The sequence below is a fragment of the Bos indicus genome, chromosome 10 (genome assembly GCF_029378745.1).
Source record: "Bos indicus isolate NIAB-ARS_2022 breed Sahiwal x Tharparkar chromosome 10, NIAB-ARS_B.indTharparkar_mat_pri_1.0, whole genome shotgun sequence".
NCBI classification, from domain to species: domain Eukaryota; kingdom Metazoa; phylum Chordata; class Mammalia; order Artiodactyla; family Bovidae; genus Bos; species Bos indicus.
The window spans coordinates 84,035,573-84,053,983 of record NC_091769.1 but is presented as its reverse complement, the minus strand read 5'-3'; the positions used below and the strand labels follow the sequence as shown (position 1 = coordinate 84,053,983).

The following is an 18,411-nucleotide window of genomic DNA, read 5'->3' as shown; positions in this document are numbered from 1 at the left end:
GAGGTAGTGATGGCAAGAACAGTCTCTACCTTGTCTGAACTCTGAGTTCAAATCCTAGCTCTACCACTTACTAGAGTTTGGGTCAATTATGTAACCCCTGTGACCTTGACCAAATAATGTAAGTACTGAGGGTCTCAGTTTCTTCATCATGAAAATTGAGTTAGTAATTCACAACTGATTTTGAGTGCTTAATAAAGGTGATATATTATTAGGAGAGGACAAGCAAAGGGAATAGCTCTCTGACTTTGACAATGGAGATTCCCTGAGAGGTGAGGGAAATTTAGGCCCAACAATTAATAATTGGCCCTAGTCTTTGGTAGCTTTAATGCAACAATAAGCCCTACTATAAGTCCATGGTAACTTTAGCCCAACAATTAAAGCTCTTTAAAATTCATGAAATTCCTGTGAGTCATCCACGTGAGTGTTATCAATCAGTTGATCAATCAGTAAGTGTTTATGATGCAGAATGGTGTAGTCCAGTGCTTCTCAAACTTTAATGTGCATATAAAGCACCTGGTGATATTGTTCCAGCGTAAATTCTGATGCCGTAGGTCTGGTGGGTGGCGACTGAGATCTTGCTCAATTAGCAGTATCCCAGATGATGTCAGTGCTGCTGCTCTGAGCACTGCACTTTAATAGCAAGAGTGTAGAACAGTAGTTCTCAATATTTATTTGGTCTCAGGGATTCTTTACTCAAAAATTACTGAGAGCCCCCAAAGCTGTTGTTCTGGTGGCTCATAACCAGTGATATGTCCCATGTTAGAAACAAACAGAAAAATGTTAAACTTAAAGAGTACACAAGCGCATAGACTGATGACATCATTGTGCGGTGTAGCCCCTGGAAAACGCCACTGTGCACTTGTGGGAGGATGAGAGTGAAAACTTTCAAATAACACTTTGGTACTATTACAAAAATAGTTTTGACATCAGAGACTCCCTGAAAGGGTCTCAGCGACTCCCAAAGATCCTTGGACCACGATTTGAGGACAACTGGTATAGAGCCACTAACTCTCTGCTTGGGACTGAGTCTATCCTAGTTGAGAATCTTTTAGTTGTAGAAAACTCAACAAGTTAAGCAAAAATGGGAAGTATTTGAAAAGCTGCTGAGCTATTGCCAGAGAGTTGAGCAATTTTGGAAGATTCAGGAAGGACCAGAAAGTGGCAGGGATTTAGGACAGGGAAAAAGTAAGGAACCCAGGCAGTTTCTGGTCTTTATTCCTTCCTCCTTTATTCTTCTCTTACAAGATTGCCTCTTCTGCTTCTCTGTGCATGTGGCCCCATAGTTCCTGAATTTATGGGTCCCTAGTTCAAGTGACCTGTACTAACTAGAGTCACTATTGTCCAATTTGAAGTCTGTTGGAGGTAGAATCTGATTGGCCCAGCTTGGGTCATGTGTCTACTTCTGATCAGCCAATCAACAGTAGCCAGTGGGGCAGGGTCGTGTGGTGCAATCAGGCTGCCATGGCCCACCAGTGTGTGAATGGGAGGTGGAGTGGGGAGGAGTTGAGTGAGATGGGCAGTTCTCAGAGGGGGAGGGTGGTTTTTTTGGACATCAGTCTTCTGTAACAGATTCTGGAAACCTGGGCGTCCGTCTTCCACATAGGCTCTGTGACTATGGGCAAGTCATGAGCCTTTTCTGAACCTGTTTCTTCAAGTACCAAATGGGAATGATATTAGTCGGTTAAACTCAGATGGTATTGTAGGAATTAACTGAGGTGATATATAAGAAAGAACTTTGGTTGCTGTGTGCCCTGCATAGTACTAAGTGTCAGGGGTTATAATAAAATATGGAGTGTCATCTTTGCTCTCCGGGACCTTGGAATTAAATTGAGGAGAAAATGCTAATAGTCATGATACAATTAGAACGCAGCAGGCTTCTGACTGTGCACTTACCAAATGCAATAAGAGTTCAGAGGAAAGAGAAATCAACTGGGGAAGGACGGGAAATAATTTATCGAGTACTTCCTGTAGACCTAGTATTGTGCCCTGTGGTTTCACACCCCCTTATTAGCTCTGTAACAACTCTGCAATAAAGATGCTGCTCTGCCCATTTTACAGCTGAGAAAACTGACACTTAGACAAGTAACTTGTCCAAAAACACATGCTAGTGTTTAAAGATATGTCCGTCTGACTTTAAAACTGATGCTTTACTCCTTAGTGTGGCAAGGGGGAGATTCTTGGAGGAGTGGCATGTTAACAAGGCTAAAGCGTGGACCAGATATGGCTGGGCAGAGTAGGGGCTGATCCATGACAGGGATCAATCAAAACAAAGACTGGGATGTAGCATGAGCATGAGGTGATCGTGGTGGGGTTGGTATTAGGATATCCTTGGATAAATCAGTAGACTTCGGATGGCTGTGACTGAGTATGTGATTGAATGAATGACCATGGGCTCCTGTCCTTTTCTTCTTTTGTCTCATGAGTCTGAGTATCATGCAGGATGCATTGGGTAGGGCAACACAGAGGCAGAACCCTAGCTGGTGAGTTCTTTGAGCAGCTCAAGGGTTAATTGATGCCCCTGGATTAAGATATGGAGTAAAAGGGAAATGCAAAGCCTAAGATGTCCTTTGAAGGAAGACAATACCAGGTGGATACAGAGAATGAAGGAGAACCAAAGACAATTAACTTACTGACTGGCTGGTGGACCGATTCATTTATTCAGCAAACATTTATTAAGTGCTATTTAGGTGGCTGGCCCTGTGCCAGGTTCCAAGTATAATGGTGGCCCAAATAGTGCATTTTCCACACTTATGTGGGGGAAACAGAAAACCAGCAAGTACACCAACAAATACATAGTATAACATTGTGTGTGCATGCTTAGTTGCTCAGTCATGTCCACCTCTTTGTGAGCCCTTGGACTGTAACCTGCCAGGCTTCTCTGTCCATGTGATTTTCCAGGCAAGAATACTGGCGAAAAGTGAAGTGAAAGTGAAAGTCGCTCAGTCGTGTCCAACTCTTTGTGACCCCATGGACTATAGAGTCTATGGAATTCTCGAGGCCAGAATACTGGAGTGGGTAGCCTTTCCCTTCTCCAGAGGATCTTCCCAACCCAGGGAATGAACCCAGGTCTCCCACATTGTATGCAGATTTATTGCCAGCTGAGCCGCCAGGGAAGCCCAAGAATACTGGAGTGGGTGGCCTATCCTTTCTTCTCCAGCAAATTTTCCCAATGCAGGAATCAAACCAGGGTCTCCTGTGTGTTGCAGGCGGATTCTTTACCAACTGAGCTACCAGGGAAGCCTTTAAGAATACTGGTAGTCATTCCCTTCATCCAGGGGATCTTCCCGGCCCAGGGATTGAACCTGGATCTCCTGCATTGCAGGTGGATTCTTTACCATCGGATCCACCAGGGAAGCCCAGTATAATGCCAGATAATGCCAAGTGCTGTGACATGAAGCAGGATGGAAGGCATGCGTGAACATACATTGGTCAGGAGGGCTTCTCTGAGGAGGTGACATGTGAGCAAGACAAGTAGGATTCCGAGTTTCTAGGCTTGATATGTTGGAGGAGACTGGAAGAGTGCTTCCCTGATAGCTCAGTTAGTAGAGAATCTGCCTGCGATGCAGAAAACCCTGGTTCAATCCCTGGGTTGGGAAGATCCCCTGGAGAAGGGATAGGCTACTCACTCTAGAATTCTTGGGTTTCCCTGATGGCTCGGCTGGTAAAAAATCCACCTGCAATGTGGGAGACCTGGGTTTGATCCCTGGGTTGGGAAGATCCTCTGGAGAAGGGAAAGGCTACCCACTCCAGTATTCTGGCCTGGAGAATTCCACGGACTCTATAGTCCATGGGGTGGCAAAGAGTCTGACACAACTGAGCGACTGTCACATACATACATACCAGCCACTGCAGGCATCCCTGGCCTGTGTCCCCGATGCCCTGGAGCCACGATCCCTGTCTGCAGTTGAGGAAACTGAGGTGCAGGGAGAGAGCGAGAGCGTTATCAAGCCCTGGCTCTCGACGGGGCCCCCCTCCCTCTCGGGCTGCTCCCAGTTCTGGCTCCGCTCCTCTCCTCCCTGGCGGGCGGGAAGTATTTTTAGTCTCCCGAGCCCCCTCCCCGAGTCTGCCTTTGCCTCTGTCATTCTGCTTGACTTGCTTTCACCTGCTCCGAGGCGGCTGTGACAGGGCTGCGGGCTGCACACGTCAAGCTGTCCCCGGCTTCTCCAAGCGGACGTTGTTGGGGGGTGGGCGCGGGCAGCTGAGGGTGACCACCCTCAACGTGGGCAGGGAGGGAGGCCTGTCAGTGCCTGGGGGAGGGTGGCTGCCAGGGCCGCACAGCTCCCTCTTGGGGTCAACTCTGAGTAATGAGGGTGAGGGGAGGGGGCTGCTAGCTGGCGGGGTGTGCAGGGATGGTGGGGGGGCGGGAGGCCAGGCGGGAAAGCACCCTGGAGGGGAGGGGAGGAGGGAGGGGGAATTTTGTAATTTGTTTTGGAGAGAGACAACCAAGGAGGTGGTGGCCACGGTAGCTTGGCGGGTGGTTGTTGATTGTGAACTGTGTGTGTTTGGGGAGAGGGTGTACATCATGCGACTGGGGTACAGGCCTTTCCGCTATGATGTCCCCAGGGAAAGTGTGTGTGTGTGTGTGTGTGTGTGTGTGTGTGTGAGAGAGAGAGAGAGAGAGAGAGAGAGAGAGAGAGCATCTCAGGCCTTTTGACTGTGAAGCCCCCTGGGACCACTTTTCCAGGCCAGGTCCCATTTGCTCTGCACACCAGGTGCTGCCATGTTTTATTTCTCTTCCACTGCGCCTTCCTGTCTCTGTCCCCAAAGACCCCAGCGGGCCCTTTCCCTGCTTGGGAGTTTAGTGCTACTCATTACCAGAAAATGACCCGGAGGAGGCTAGGGTGCTACCCACGTGACCGCTGTAGGACTCACAAAGGTCTAAAAATAAACCCTGCCATGTTCTCTTAGCCACTGTCCCAGGGCTGCCGAGCTGCCAGCTTCCTCTCTGGCTGCTCTTGTCAATCCTTGGAGGTGGAGCCCACCCCTCCATGCCGCCCCCCAACCTCCAGATGATGCTGGCCCTTTCTGGGAGATGCACACACGGTGGGGATGTCAAGAGTCCAGCCCCAGGAGACTTTGAGGTGTCAAGGTCTTGGCCACTGGCTGGAGACTGGAGGCAGACCACACAGGAAGGCCTCAGCAGATGCCCACCCCGTGGAGTAGGCTGAGCAAGTGGGGAGGGGAGTGCCCCACGGGCCTGGGCTCCTGCCCCAATTCTGGACCTGGCTCGCTCTTGAGAGACTTGAGGTGGAGGGGGTGTGAACACAGGAGTCTGGGGTGATAGTTGCACGCTCATGCTGCTTGCTCTCATTTCCCCACCATCTTGGCTGCCGAGGGGAGCGGGTTTGGCATCTGCGTGCGGTGTCAGCAAACCTGGGGGCTGAGGAGTTGGAGAAAGAGGTCCTGGGGGCAACAGTAGAGGATGGGAATTCGGACTGCCCAAGGCTCTGGAGTCAGACTGTCTTGAGTTTATGTCCTGACTCAGCACTTAGTGACCAAGTGACCTTGGGTGAACTGCTTCACCTCTCTGTTGCCTCAGTCTTCTCATCTGCAAAATGGAGATAATAGTTGCACCTGCTTTTTGGAATTGTGAGGATTTAATGTAGTGATACAAGTGAGTTGCTGAGTCATCTGGGCAAGTTACCTAGCCTCTCTGGGCCTCAGTTTCCTGGCCCATAAAGTGGGGTTGGTATAGGTACGAGTGGAGTATAAGGTTGAATGAGGAGATCCAGGTGAAGTGCTCAGGGCCTCACAGAACACACACTGGGGAACCACAGTGATTGTCAGCATAACAAGCACCCCGATATTCCCGTGTCTCCCCAGGCCCGTGGCTCCGCAGGTGGCAGGAGGAGGCATGACGCTGCCTCGCAGGAAGACCATGACAAGCCCTACGTCTGTGACAGTAAGTACAGTAGATGCCACCTTCCTGCTGGGGCCCCCACCATTCCCTGAGCTGCTCCAGCCCGGAGCTTGCTGGCTCCTCCTCTCGGGCCCAGACCTCAGCTTACCTGCCGGCTGCTACCTCACTGCAGTCACACCTGACCTCCTCTGGCCGCTCCCCCAGGCCTGGTGTTGCTGCAGGAGGGAGAAGCCAGCCTGGGGGGCCTCCCTGCCCTGTGCTCCTTTCCCTGAAGTGGCCTCCTTCGTGGCTTTCCTCTGGCTCCCTCTCTTTCACTCTCTCTGTCTCTGTAAGGCTCATCCTCTATTTCTTTTTCTGTTTCAGAGAATTACAAACAAAAACATAACTCAAAATCCTGCAACAGAGGTGCTTGGCTCCAGTGGCTTTTCATTTGTTTCCCTTTAATTTCCTCTCTCTCCTTTCTCTCTCTCTCCTGTCCTAGGTAAGGCAGGTTATGAATCTTTCTCTGACGATGACTTAGTTTAATAAATGGCCTGCGATCCATCTCCAGCCTTCCTCACTGGCTTCAGGAACATCTCTGGACAAGTGACTCCCCGGCTCCGGGATTTAGGGTCTGCAGACAGAGCTGGGGAGGGACTGAGGAGGGCAGAGCTGTGGGAACAGTGGCAGCAGGTGGACCTTGGAGACCTGCAGCTTTTGGAGGGACTGCTGTCAGCCTGAGAGGGCTTTGTCTTTCTCACCCACCAGAGCACTGGGCGGTGGGTTTAGATCCTTGCCCTAGTTATCTCCTCACCAGATCGGGCACCATCTGCTCGCTCCATGGCAGGGGCGGCCCTTGAAACCGCCCTCCCTGACCATCTTCCCTTCCTGCCTTCTCTCTGAGGACGCAGAGCTCTGTCATGGGTGAGAAGAGACTGCGGTGGGACCACTGAGGCTGGGCTGGGCACAGTGGTCCCTCGGGCGCCCCACCCACCCTGCGGGGCACAGGCAGTGCATCGGGGGTGCTGCGTGTGTTTCCTCCCTCTTCGCTGGCCTCTTTTGATTTCCACAAGTTGTTCTGTGACTGGTGGGGTGACTGCTGGTTGGAGAACATTTTGCTAGAAGAACTCAAACTGCATGACCCCCATTTGACTGTTTAGTGCGCCGGGCAGATGACAGTCCTGAGACGAGTCCTCTCCATGCCCAGGGGACCCAGGTTCAGGATGAGGAGGGAGCAGGGCATGGGGGTCTGATGTCTCTTGGCAGTGCCGGGAAGTGCTTGCTTCCTTCTGGGTTTTGCTTCCTGGAAGGTGTTCAGTTTTGTTCTGACACATAAAAGCCCAAGCATGCTAGCCCCTCGGGAGACTGGTTCAGGGCTGGGAAGGGTGCTTCAGACGCCCCGGCAGCAGGCTTTCCCGCTGTGTCTAGCTGGAGCAGCCCAGCTATCAAGAATGCCAAGAGCTGCTTAGGAGCTGGGACATTGCAGCTCTTTTAAAAGCCTGCATTTTCTTAGGTGATTTTCCGCCCCCACAGACAGTGGGATTACCTTTTGCTCTGTCTCTCCAGCTCTCATCAGGTTCCCAGACACACCCGTGCACCCCTTTCCATCCTCCCCTCGGTTCCTGTCTTCGCTCCTTTGTCTCCGAGGTCTGCCTCCCTAGCGTTAAATCCAGGATGTGCCCTTTGTGGGTGTCCCCACCTGGCCTGGCTCACACCCTCTCCCCCAGCTCCTGTGGCTTTGTTTAGGGGCTCTCATTGCCATTTGCGGGTTCTCCTTCCCCTCCCCGTGGGGTCTCTTCCTCCTCCTGTGTTCCCTGTGGTGCTTGGGAGGCCTGATTACAGGCTTTCTGGAAGTCTCTGCAGTTGGTTGTGCCTACACAGGGCTCCCTTTTCCTCCCTCGATGGAACAAGGTCCGCAGTGAACTGCCCTTCTCTAGTCTGGCTCTCTTAGGAAACTGTGGCAGCTCAGTGATTAATAGACTTTATTTTTATCTGGTGCCCTTCAGACATGTGATCCTTTGGGATAGGAATGACCTTTGGAGAGGTCGCAAGGCCCACCTCCCACCCCTGATCTGAGCAGGGAATGCTTTTAATAATCTCTAATGCATCCTAAGTAGAGAGGTGTCTGGTCAACTCCTCGAATGTCCCCAGGGATGGTGTTACCATAAGCTGCCCTTTCTTCCATGATTCCAACTGTGCTTTGAATGATTGTTTTTTTCCCTTAATAGGAGCTGAATTTTTTTCTTTCCTACAGACCCGCTTAGCTTTGTGCATCTTTTCCCAACCAATAGGCACATTCAGCATTTCATCTGTGCTGGAGGCCCTCTTCACATCTCCTTGTATTCTTGGTTTACCTAGGAATACATCGCATAATTTCTGTGCTGCCCTGCTCTGAATCCCCTTCCAGGTTTAATTTAAACTCAGTACTCTCATTGAAAGTAGTACCAAGGCCAGGTGGTTCAAAGAGTAACAGACACATTTCCTTGTTTATTTTACACATTGGCTCTTACCACCACCTGCATCTGTAGAGAGCAGAAGTAATTGGCCACCCTCTCGCACTGTGCACCGTCTCAACCATTTCCCACTTGGTGCCTGTCCTGACCCCCGGGCTAATGCCTCTCCAGGTGTGTGCTCTTTTCTACTTATGCATTTGATTATTCCTGCTTCCATAAATCACTCTGCATTCAGCCCTATTGAGTTTCCATAAAGAGATACAATAATATGTGACTTCAATATACAAGATTCAATAAAGGCAAATTTAAAGACAGTGCCCAGTAGTTAAATTTCATTCTTCACAGATTCGCAATCCCTGCCATTTTTGTATTGTGTGTGGTTTGATTTGCATAATCCCCACTGCATATTTTGAGTTATTTATAAAAATATTAGGCCACCTTGGACCCCACCGCCTCTTCTCAGGTTTCTGTGGAGTCCTTGTAGCTAGGTTTTTTCAGGTGTGATTGTATTTAACCCTTCCTGGTGTCTATTCCTATACAGTCATCCTGCTCTGTTCTCGGTCCAAGGTTCCCTTTCAAGATGAGTGGTTGAAATATTATCTTACCTGCTAACTTGGGTGATGGATAGTTTACTTGTAACCTTTCACTCAGTCCTTGAATTTATTCCATCTCAGGGAAATATTCAATCATCTAAACATAATTTATTTTTTACCCAATCCTTCATTTTCCAGCAAGTAACCAATCTCTATTAATTATCCTGAAAGTCTACCCAGCTTCAGGATTATAGCTCTGTTTCTTCCCTTTTAATCTCTTGCTGAAGGGGAGAGAGTGTTCAATCTCTTCAAGTAAAGTACCTGCACAAGACTTTGTAGGAAAGGCTATCGGTGTTGGTCAGAGTGTGGGCCTGGGCGACCTGTGCAAAGATATCTGAGATGTTATTAAACCTGCATCTTTTCAGAGCTTCTCAGGGGATACTTAGGAATACTGGGAATGATTCTTCTACTTCATTCAGATCCGAAGGCTTCTGGCCTGTGACTGATCAGCCCTTTTATTATTCCCTGCTTTTCACATCTGAACGTTCTGGAGGCTCCAAGAATTCTCCAGGCAGAGTGTCACTGGCTTGCATTTCTGTTTTAGTTGTTCTCTTTAGAATCTTTCCTGTTCTTTCAACATTGTTATAAAACTCAGTAGTCTAATATAAAATTCAGCAACCCAGCAGTTGACTTTAATTTACTCAATAGCTTTAAATCCCAGTAATATAATTTACTCCCTTTTATAGGTGGGATGGTGACAGAGGATAGATCTGTGCGAGAAATCTTGGGTTTGAGCCACTAGAGTATTTTAAAGATCATTTCAGGCATTTGCCACTTTGTTTCCTAACTGTTCCCAGCTCTGGATTTTCTCTTTTCATGACTACAGCAGACTCCTGCTGAGAGACTCACTTTCCCATTTTCTCGGGGCTTCCCTGATGGCTCAGTCAATAAAGAATCTGCCTGCAATGCAGGAGACCTTGGTTCGATTCTGGGTTGGGAAGATCCCCTGGAGAAGGGATAGGCTACCCACTCCAGTATTCTTGGGCTTCCTTCATGGGTCAGCTGGAAAAGAATCCACCTGCAATGCGCAAGACCTGAGTTTGATCCCTGGGTTGGGAAGAGCCCCTGGAGAAGGGAAAGGCTACCCACTCCAGTATTCTGGCCTGGAGAATTCCATGGACTGTATAGTCTATGGGTCACAAAGAGTTGAACATAACTGAGCGACTTTCACTTTCACATGTTCAAGGAGCATCATGGGAAAGAAGATGGTGTTGGTGGGATGATGTTTAGGAAGAGGGAGAATATTTGTCTCTAAGTTTCAGTCATTTACGGAGGAACAATGCACCCATTTGCCCTTCTGTGGGGCACAATAGAAGTGATTTGTGAAGTTATTATTTTCTTTCTCTGTTTTTAAAAAAATTTAAAAAAAAGTTAATTTAAATTTAATTACATTGTAGGAAAAACACTTAGCCTGAGACCTACCCTCTTAAATTTTTAAGTGAACATTATAGGCTGTTGAATAGGGGCACATCGTCATACAGCAGGTCTTTAGAGCTTGCTCGTCTTGCTTGATGGAAACTTTATACTCGTTAGTTAGCTATTTCCTATCACCCATTCCCCACCATTCCCTGGCACTGCCATTCCAGTCTTTGATGCTATGGATTTGACTACTTTCGATAACTCATACAGGTAGAATCATGCCATACCTGTCTTTCTGTGTGGTGCTGTGCTTAATCGCTCAGTCATGTCTGACTCTGTGACCCAATGGACTGTAGCCTGCCAGGCTCCACTGTCCGTGGGGATTCTCCAGGCAAGAATACTGGAGTGGGTTGCCATGCCCTCCTCCAGGGGATCTTCCCGACCCAGGGATGGAACCCAGGTCTCCCACATTGTGGGCAGATTCTTTACCATCTGAGCCATCAGGGAAGCCCATTTGTCTCTCTAGAACTGGCTTATTTTGTTTAGCACAGTGTTCTTAAGGTTCATCTATGTTATTATATATTGAATAATGCAATATTCCTTTTAAAGGATGACTAGTGTTCCATTCGGAGAAGGCAATGGCACCCCACTCCAGTACTCTTGCCTGGAAAATCCCATGGACGGAGGAGCCTGGTAGGCTCTAGTCCATGGGGTCGCTAAGAGTCGGGCACTACTGGGCAACTTCCCTTTCACTTTTCACTTTCATGCATTGGAGAAGGAAATGGCAACCCACTCCAGTATTCTTGCCTGGAGAATCCCAGGGACAGAGGAGTCTAGTGGGCTGCTGTCTGTGGGGTCGCACAGAGTCGGACACGACGTAAGCGACTTAGCAGCAGCAGCAGCAGCAGTGCTCCATTGTGTGTGTGCGCCACATTTCTGTATCCATTCATTCACTGATGGACATTTAGGTTGCTTCCACATATTGGCTACTGAGAAAAATGCTGCAAACCTCAGAGTACTAATATCTCTTTGAGATATTGATTTCAACTCTTTTGGATAAATATCCAGATGTGGGACAGCTGGATCATATGGTAGTTCTACTTTTAATTTTTTAAGGAATCTCTGTACTGTTTTCCACAGCAGCTGCACCATTTGGCATTCCCACCAACAGTGCACAAGGGCTCCGACTTCCCCACATTCTCACCAACACTTGTCTTTTGCTCCCAGCCTTTTCTGATTATGGTGATAGCATCTGCTAATGGGTACTTATGTGTGCAGAGCACGGTGCTAAGCATTTTATATACATTGCTTCTATAAATCCCAGCGCCAACCTTGAAAGACAGGGACAATTGAGCTCACTTTACCGAAAAGAAACAGGCTCAGAGAGGTGAGGGGACTTATCCAAGGTCACACAGCTAGTTAATGCTAAACCTGGGGTGTGAATCCTGTTTCTCCAGCTCCAGAACGGACACACCCCAAGACATCTTCGCACAGACTGCTGGCTAATATGCCCTCATCCACACTGATAGAGAATTTGGTTCTGTGTGGCTCACGGCAAACTGTGGAAAATTCTTAAAGAGGTGGGAATACCAGACCACTGCACCTGTCTCCTGAGAAGCCTTTATGTAGGACAAGAAGCAACAGTTATAACCAGACATGGAACAACGGACTGGTTCCAAATTGGGAAAGGAGTACGTGAAGGCTGTATATTGTCACCCTGCATATTTAACTTATATGCAGAGTACATCATGCAAAATGCCGGGCTGGATGAAACACAAGCTGGAATCAAGATTGCAGGGAGAAATATCAACAACCTCAGATATACAGATGATACTACTATACAGGCAGACAGCAAAGAGGAACAGAAGAGCCCCTTGATGAGAGTGAAAAAGTTGGTTTGAAACTCAACATTCAAAAAATGAAGATCATGGCATCCAGTCCCAGCACTTCATGGCAAATAGATGGGGGAAAAAAAAATGGAAACAGTGACAGATTTTATTTTCCTATTTTCCTAGGCTCCAAAAATCACTGCAGACAGTGACTGCAGTTATGAAATTAAAAGGCGCTTGCTCCTTGGAAGGAGAGCTATGACAAATCTAGACAGTGTATTAAAAAGCAGAAACATCACTTTGCAGACTAAAGTTTGTATAGTCAAAGCTAGGTTTTTTCCAGTAGTCAGGTATGGATGTGAGAGTTGAACCATAAAGAAGGCTGAACGCTGAAGAATTGATGCTTTCAAATTGTGGTGCTGGAGAAGATTCTTAAGAGTCGTTTGAAGTGCAAGAGATCAAACCAGTCAATCCTAAAGGAAACCAATCCTGAATATTCATAGGCAGAACTGATGCTGAAGCTCCAATACTTTGGCCACCTGATGCGAAGAGCTAACTCATTGGAAAAGACCCTGATGCTGGGGAAGATTGAAGACAAAAGAAGACAGGGGCAGCAGAGGATGAGATGGTTAGACAGCTTCATCAACTCAATGGACATGAATTTGAGCAAGCTCCAGGAGATGGTGAAGGACGGGGAGCCTTGGTGTGCTGCGTTCCATGGGGTGGCAAAGATTTGGACGTGACTTAATGACTACACAACAGCAATAACAAATATGTCCTGCTGCACACCGAAAGAGACGTGGGTTCTCCTGAAAGCTGAGGAAGCAACATGCCTTAACGATAAATGAATGAGCAAGCACATTTTATTTATGAGGTGAAGCCCTGTCCACTGTTGACAGCCGGCTTCCCGGTGTCAGGTTGGCAAGCTGGAATCAGGTAGTAATTATAGCTGAAGTGGAATGGAATAGTTTACATAATTTTGAGCCTTTTCAATTTAAATCTATTAAAATCATTCTACCTCCCACCCCTAACTGGGTTATTAGGATAGATTAGTGACAGAAGGCACACAGATGTGATGGAAGCCCTCCTGGGAACTTGACTCACCTCTGAGTCTTGTCAGTCTCAACTCGGTCTCCATATGAGCAAGAACTTTGTCCCCTACCGCCCTCACCCCACTGAAGTGTAGTTTTGATTGTGTGGTGCATAACTTCACTGTGTTGCCTCCCTTCTAGAAACCTGGTGGGCTTGTAACTCTGTCCAGTTCGGCCAGTGTCAGAATAGGGCCTGGGTCTTCCAGGTGATAGACCCCAGGGAGCATGTTTGGGACAAAAAGCAGGATCTGGGGGTAGACCCCCTTGATCTACCTTGATTCCACCCCTCAAGTGGCTATGACACCACTTTTCTCATTTGTCAATGATGGGGAACTCCTTTTTTTTTTTTCTTTTGAAAATTTTTTGTATTCACTTTTGCTGTACTGGGTCTTCATTACTTTGCACGGGCATTCTCTAGTTGCAGCGAGCAGGGGCTGTGGAGCCCAGGCTTTTCATCGAAGTGGCTTCTCTCGTTGTGGAGCACGGGCTTTAGGGTGCTCAGGCTTCTGCAGTTGTGGCTCCCAGGCTCCAGAGCATAGACCTAATAGTTGTGGTGCACAGGTTTCATTGCTCTGTGGCATGTGGGATCTTCCTGGATCAGGGATTGAACCTGTACCTCCTGAGTTGGCAGGATGATTCTTCACTACGCAGCCACCAGGGAAGCCCTGGGAGCTCCTTTTGTAAAAAAAAATTGTCTGCGCTGGATCTCAGTTGTGGCATGCGTGATCTAGTTCCCTGACCAGGGATCAGACCTGGGACCCCTGCATTGGACGTGCGGAATCTTAAGCACTAAACCGCCGCAGAAGCCCCAGCTCCTTTCTGGAGTCTCTAGACCTCCTTAGTCAGTTGCCTTTCCCCCATCATGCGCTCCTTTCTTCCCAGGCTTAATAGCGAGGCTCTTTCCCTGGGACATAGTATGTTGGGGTATAGGACATTAGGAGACCGACATGCGGGGGCCTAGAGCAGCCCCAGCTGCTCCCACAGTTTCAGAAACTTTACTTGACTTTGTGCGTGTGTGTGTGCGTGCTCAGTCGCTTCAGTTGTGTCTGACTCTTTGTGACCCTATGGACCACAGCCAGCCAGGCTCCTCTGTCCATGCGATTCTCTAGGCAAGAATACTGGAGTGGGTTGCCGTGTGCTCCTCCAGGGCTGCTTGACCTCAGCCTCCTTAAAAATCACTGCCGTTTCCCCTCGTACCTGAGTGCACAGGAAGAATCAGATGACCACTGCAGTCTTATTAAAAATTTTCTGAGGGCATTAAGGCCCCACATTCTCTAAGGCTCACATGCTTCTAGCTTCGAGCTGCAGCAGAAAAGCCAATAATGTGGGCTTCAGGCTGGCTGCCCTTGTCGCTGGAGGGAAGCCGGGCTCATCACTCAGTTGTTGCGGATATTATCTCACAGGTCCTTGTGTGGGGTGCGGCGGGGGAGGGGTGGGACAGGCTCCATGCCCCAGAAACGTGATTTGTGGAGCAGGGCCTATGGCATAGGATTGATCCCTAGAGACCCTGTGCATTTGTTCCTGCAAAGCTGGGATTGTTTAAATATTTAAGTGTCCTCGCATCATGGACTCAGGTTGCAGGTTGTCACAGCAGGGCTGGTCAGAGACAGGGCTGGGGAGTGATTGAAGTTTCTCATTCATGTCCTCAGACCTTCTCACTCTCTCAAGAACCGTGTCCTTGATCACCAAACCTAGAGTTGCCTTGCCTGTAACCCACACCCTCTTTTTATTTTATTGAAGTATAAATAGTTGATTTACAGTATTGTGTTAGTTTCAAATGTACAGCAAAGTGACTTGATTATATGTACATGTGTTTTATATATTTATGTATCCTATATATTCTCTTTTCAGTTGTTTTCATTATAGGTTATTACAAGATATTGAATATAGTTCCCTATGCATGAGCGCTAAGTCGCTTCTGTGTCCTACTCTTTGGGATGCTATGGGCTGTAGCCTGCCAGGCTCCTCTGTCCATGGGATTCTCCAGGCAAGAACACTGGAGTGAGTTGCCATGCCCTCCTCTAGGGGCTCTTCCTGACTCAGGGATTGAACCCCCGTCTCTTATGTCTCCTATGTTGGCAAGTGGGTTCTTTACCACGAGCACCACCTGGGAAGCCCAGTAGTTACCTGTGCTAAATAGTGAATCCTGCTGTTTTGTCTATTTTGTATATGGTACTGTGCATCTGTTAATCCTGTACTCCTCCTATTTTATCCTCCCCTCTTCCCCTTTGGTAACCTTAAGTTTGTTTTATACCTATATGCAAGCCCTTTGTATTACTTTGTCATCCAGTTAGAAATAGCATACGTTTATTGTGGAAAAATCAGAAGTTACAAATAAGCATAAAGGGAAAACTAAAAATCACCCATAATCTTACTCTTCAGAGATAACTTGAATTTTATTTCATTGTATCCTGTTTTAGGGTTCTCTTTATGGTCTCCATCTACTACACCCTCTCTCCCCTATAAATAATATGTACCGCGTTAACCCACCCCCACTCAACAACACACATGGACCATCCTTCCATGTCAATAGGGACATTTTTATGACAACATTTCAGGGCCATATGGTGTTCCATGATATGGCCATGTCCCAGTTTGCCCAATCATTGTTTCACTTATGGGATGTTTGGACCAAAACTTGTCTGTGATTAGAAACAGTCTTGCAGCTCTATCTTTGCATAACGCTTTTATTTTTCCCAGAAGCAGAACTGTGGGGTCAAAGGGCCTGGTGCACAGCCTTTTGATTTCTCTTATTTCAAGTCCTGGTTGAGGCTCAGGGAAGTGGGTTAGCAAGAGCTGCACGAAGAAGGAGGTGTGCTGACTTTGGTGTGAGAAGCCTGAGGTCAGACTGTGGCCCTGCCGCTTGTTAGCTTGTTATCCAGAATTTTTCAAGAAAATCACCTTGCTGCTGGGAGTGTCCATTGTCCCGAGGTGTGAACCGGGGATGGATGCGGTTGAGAAAGCTGCCTGTGATAATGTCTATAAAAATGTTTGCACATGCATGGTATGTGCTTAATGACTGTTTCTTCCACCTTTGCCTTTTCTTCATTTCCTCTGTCTCCAGTGTTGTTGGCAAGAGAAGGCTGCTGTCACAGGAGGAGAGAACACAGGCAGTTTTCTTTGAGTAGAAAGACAGTGAGCACCATAGGAATCCAGGGGAGGGCATGGCCAGGGCCAGGGACTGAGGTGGCAGAGGGTGCTTCCCTACGATGCCACACAGGTCCTTGGTGAGGGTATGCTGAATTGACTGAGGTCTCCAGGGATGGAGGGGTATGTGGGAGTCAGCAGGGAGGTAGTAATAGTAAAGGCAAAAGTCTGCTGATTTATATTATGGGCCTGGAATGTTCCATCGGTTTCATCTATCCTAATTCTTTTTTTTTCATATTTAAATAAAATATTTTAAAAATATTTATTTACTTTTTGTTGCTATGCCAGAGCTTTCTCTAATTGCAGCAAGCCGGGGCTACTAGCTGCGGTGCACGGGCTTCTCGTTGCGGTGACTTCTCTTGTTGCAGAGCACAGGATCTCGATGGCACAGCTTCAGTAGTTTCGGCTCACAGGTTCTAGAGGGTGGCTTCAGGGTGCATGGTGTATGGGCTTAGCTGCTCTGCAGCATGTGGGATCTTAGTTCCCGAATCAGGAATTGAACCCGCGTCACCTGCAATTGGCAGGTGGATTCTTAACCACTGGACCCCCAGGGAAGTCCCATCTATATTAATTCTTTAATCCTTGAGAAAGTACTAGGAGATAGATGGTGTGATCATCTCCATCCTACAGATAAGGATTCTGAGGAGGAGAGGGTTTTTTTTAACTTTCCTGAGGTTACACAGTGAGTAACCGGCAGAGCCAAGATTTGATCCCAGTGGGCAGTCTCTGTCCTCTGTGATCTCGCTATCCCCCACTGGTACTCACCTCCTCCAGAGTCTGCCTTGCCTTATATCTCCCTCTGCACAGGCTGCCTCTCACATCGCATGATAACAGTTTGTCTCTTTGTCCATTCTTCCAGCTGGACGGTGAGCCTCTGAGAGGGGCTGTGTCATATGCAACTTGCATCCCAGACCCAGCCCAGTGGTTGCTCCCAAAATGTTGATGAATGTGGGTTGCACACACCAGGATAGAAGATAGACCAGCGTGGCTGGCACAGAGTGTTTGGGGAGGGAGATTGGGAGGTACAGGGTTGGATAAGGATGCTTGAAACACCAGGCGGAAGTGCTTAGAGTTTGGCCTGTATGTCCATGGTCAGTTGTGGATGGTCCTGGAGACATCTCTGGAATGGTTCATCTCTAGGGTTAGGTGTTCAGGGAAGAGACCCCAAAGCCTGTGGCTAACAGGAGCCTCTTCTGGGAAGGAGAAGACATGAAGTCTGGATGGTGGTGACAACAGGAACAAAATGGATGGGGCAGACAGGCGAGCCTTTATGAAAAAGAAACTCGCAGAACTTGGCAGAGGACAGACAGGGTGTAGGGTGCGAGAGAGAGGGAGGTGGCAGGAATAACTCTTGAAGTCTTGAGCCTGAGTAGTGGAGACACGAGGGAGGCTTAACTGCAATATTCTAGAGGAGGAGGAGGTAATGTGGCAGGATATCCAGGCAGGGATGTCTCATAGATGCTAATGAACACGTGTTTCCCCAGAGTTAGTGAGGGACTTATACTGATGTCATGGGTGGATGGGGGCCTGCTTCAGGTAAGGTTCATTGAGACGTACTCGGTAGGTTGGGTCTCATAAATAAAGCATCTGAGGGAGCATTTAGGTCAGATATTCACCCAGATATCCCATAAGAGAGGACACTGGCCAGATTCCCAAATGTTTGGGGGCTGCCACACTTTAAGATATTGCATCTGGTTTTTTTTTTTAACCTTTCTGTGTTTATCTTCCTCAGAACTGTGGATGGTTATATTTATTATTGAAATTATTTTCAATGAAGATTAAAAAAAGAATGATATTTTACTCTTTAAGTTAATCGTTGTTGCTGTTTAGTTGCTAACTTGTGTTCGACTCTTTTGCGACCCTACCAACTGTAGCCCACCAGGCTCCTCTGTCCATGGGATTCTCCAGGCCAGAATACTCGAGTGGGTAGCCATGCCCTTCTCCAGGGGATCTTCCCAACCCAGGGAGTGAAATCGTGTCTCCTGCATTGGCAGGCAGATTCTTTACCACTGAGCCACCAGGGAAGCTAAGGATGGGCTAATGTATGATTCACTAGAATAAAGAATCAAAGGCAGCATCTCTATAAGGTCCTAAGAAGAT

General features: G+C 47.9%; 1 protein-coding gene across 2 annotated transcripts in view; it reads left to right on the top strand.

Moving 5' to 3' along the window:
* The window catches only part of DPF3 (double PHD fingers 3), a 283,551-nt gene that overhangs the window by 166,155 nt on the left and 98,985 nt on the right, over positions 1–18,411 (top strand). For both annotated transcript variants that reach the window (XR_011568988.1, XM_019969164.2), the window contains exon 6: positions 5,824–5,902. Coding sequence is in view for 1 of the 2 variants with exons in the window: in XM_019969164.2 (XP_019824723.1) it covers positions 5,824–5,902 (79 nt within the window). In the remaining variant the exon portion in view is untranslated. The remainder of the gene's footprint in view (positions 1–5,823; positions 5,903–18,411) is intronic.